The sequence below is a fragment of the Trypanosoma grayi genome, assembly GCF_000691245.1.
Source record: "Trypanosoma grayi strain ANR4 Tgr_2215_V1, whole genome shotgun sequence".
NCBI lineage: Eukaryota > Euglenozoa > Kinetoplastea > Trypanosomatida > Trypanosomatidae > Trypanosoma > Trypanosoma grayi.
The window spans coordinates 1-1074 of NW_008827833.1; the positions used below are offsets into that span (position 1 = coordinate 1).

Sequence of the window (1074 nt, forward strand, 5' to 3'; positions counted from 1 at the left end):
GTTGATGTGGATGCGACCGAGCCTCGTGTGGCAGGCGAGGTGCTCGTGCAGACCAGCAGCTCGTCGGCCCACGCAACCTCTACACCAGCAGCAAGAACAAGAGGAGACCCAACAGTGACGGCGCAGGCACGGAGCCACCGCCAGCCTCGCCCGAGTGAGGCGGAGGGGACGCAGTTGGCGCCGCACGATCCTGCCACAGTCGTAAGGCTGGACTCTCGCAGGCGTCAGCTTCATCTCAGCCCCGTCCAGCGTGAACTGATTTGGAGCGCACGCCGGGAGCAGTACCAGCAGATGTTGTTGCGCATGGTGACATGCTTGCAGTCCCACCTTACGCCGATCGAAAAGTGCCACACGCTCTTGGCGCTGCATGAAGAAGTCATTGAGAAGCGTCTGCGGCTGCGCGCGGACACGTACGATGACATATTCCATATCTTTTACGCTGTGGCGACGCTTGGCAGTGCGGCTCCCGCGCTGGATGCGGAGGAGGCTGTTGGTCGCAACCGCACCTTGGCGTCCTCGAGTCTCCTGCCTGCGGAGTTTGCAAGTGCCAGTGTAGCGGCGGCGTCGCTCCTTGCCGGCCCGCTGCTGCAGAGCCTGTGGACGATGTACCGCTACATGATCGACAGCGGCACCAACCCGACGCCGCGCATCGTGCAGCACATGATGGGCGTTCTGGAGCGGCACCGCGCCAAGGACCCCATCGTGGAGGCGCGCGCTCACTCCCTCATGCTGGACCTCGACCGCTTCCACCTGCCGCCGACAGAGTACACCGTCGCCGCATACATCGGGGTGTGCGATAGCAATGGTGCGATGCACCTCGCCGTGGCACGCGTGACGGACTACCGCACACGGCACGAGCGGCAGGCGTCTGCCGGCATCTACGCCCGGCTGCTCTTCGGCCTGGCGCACAACCAGCAGTATGACGAGGCACTTGCGTGTGTGACGACGATCGACACAGTTGCCGTGACGCCCCATCTTCTTAACGCGGTTCTGCATGTTGCCCGTCACTCCCGCAACCCACTCTCCGCCTTTACCTTCTACAAGAGTGTGGTGGGGCAACAGGGAAGGGGAAAC

The 1074-nt window shown here is 63.4% G+C and overlaps 1 protein-coding gene across 1 annotated transcript; it reads left to right on the top strand.

Moving 5' to 3' along the window:
• Positions 1 to 1074, top strand: DQ04_22151000 (hypothetical protein; the record flags this gene model as incomplete). Its single annotated transcript, XM_009318071.1, has 1 exon — positions 1 to 1074. A coding segment is annotated over one exon (1074 nt), but the record flags the coding sequence as incomplete, so codon positions are not given.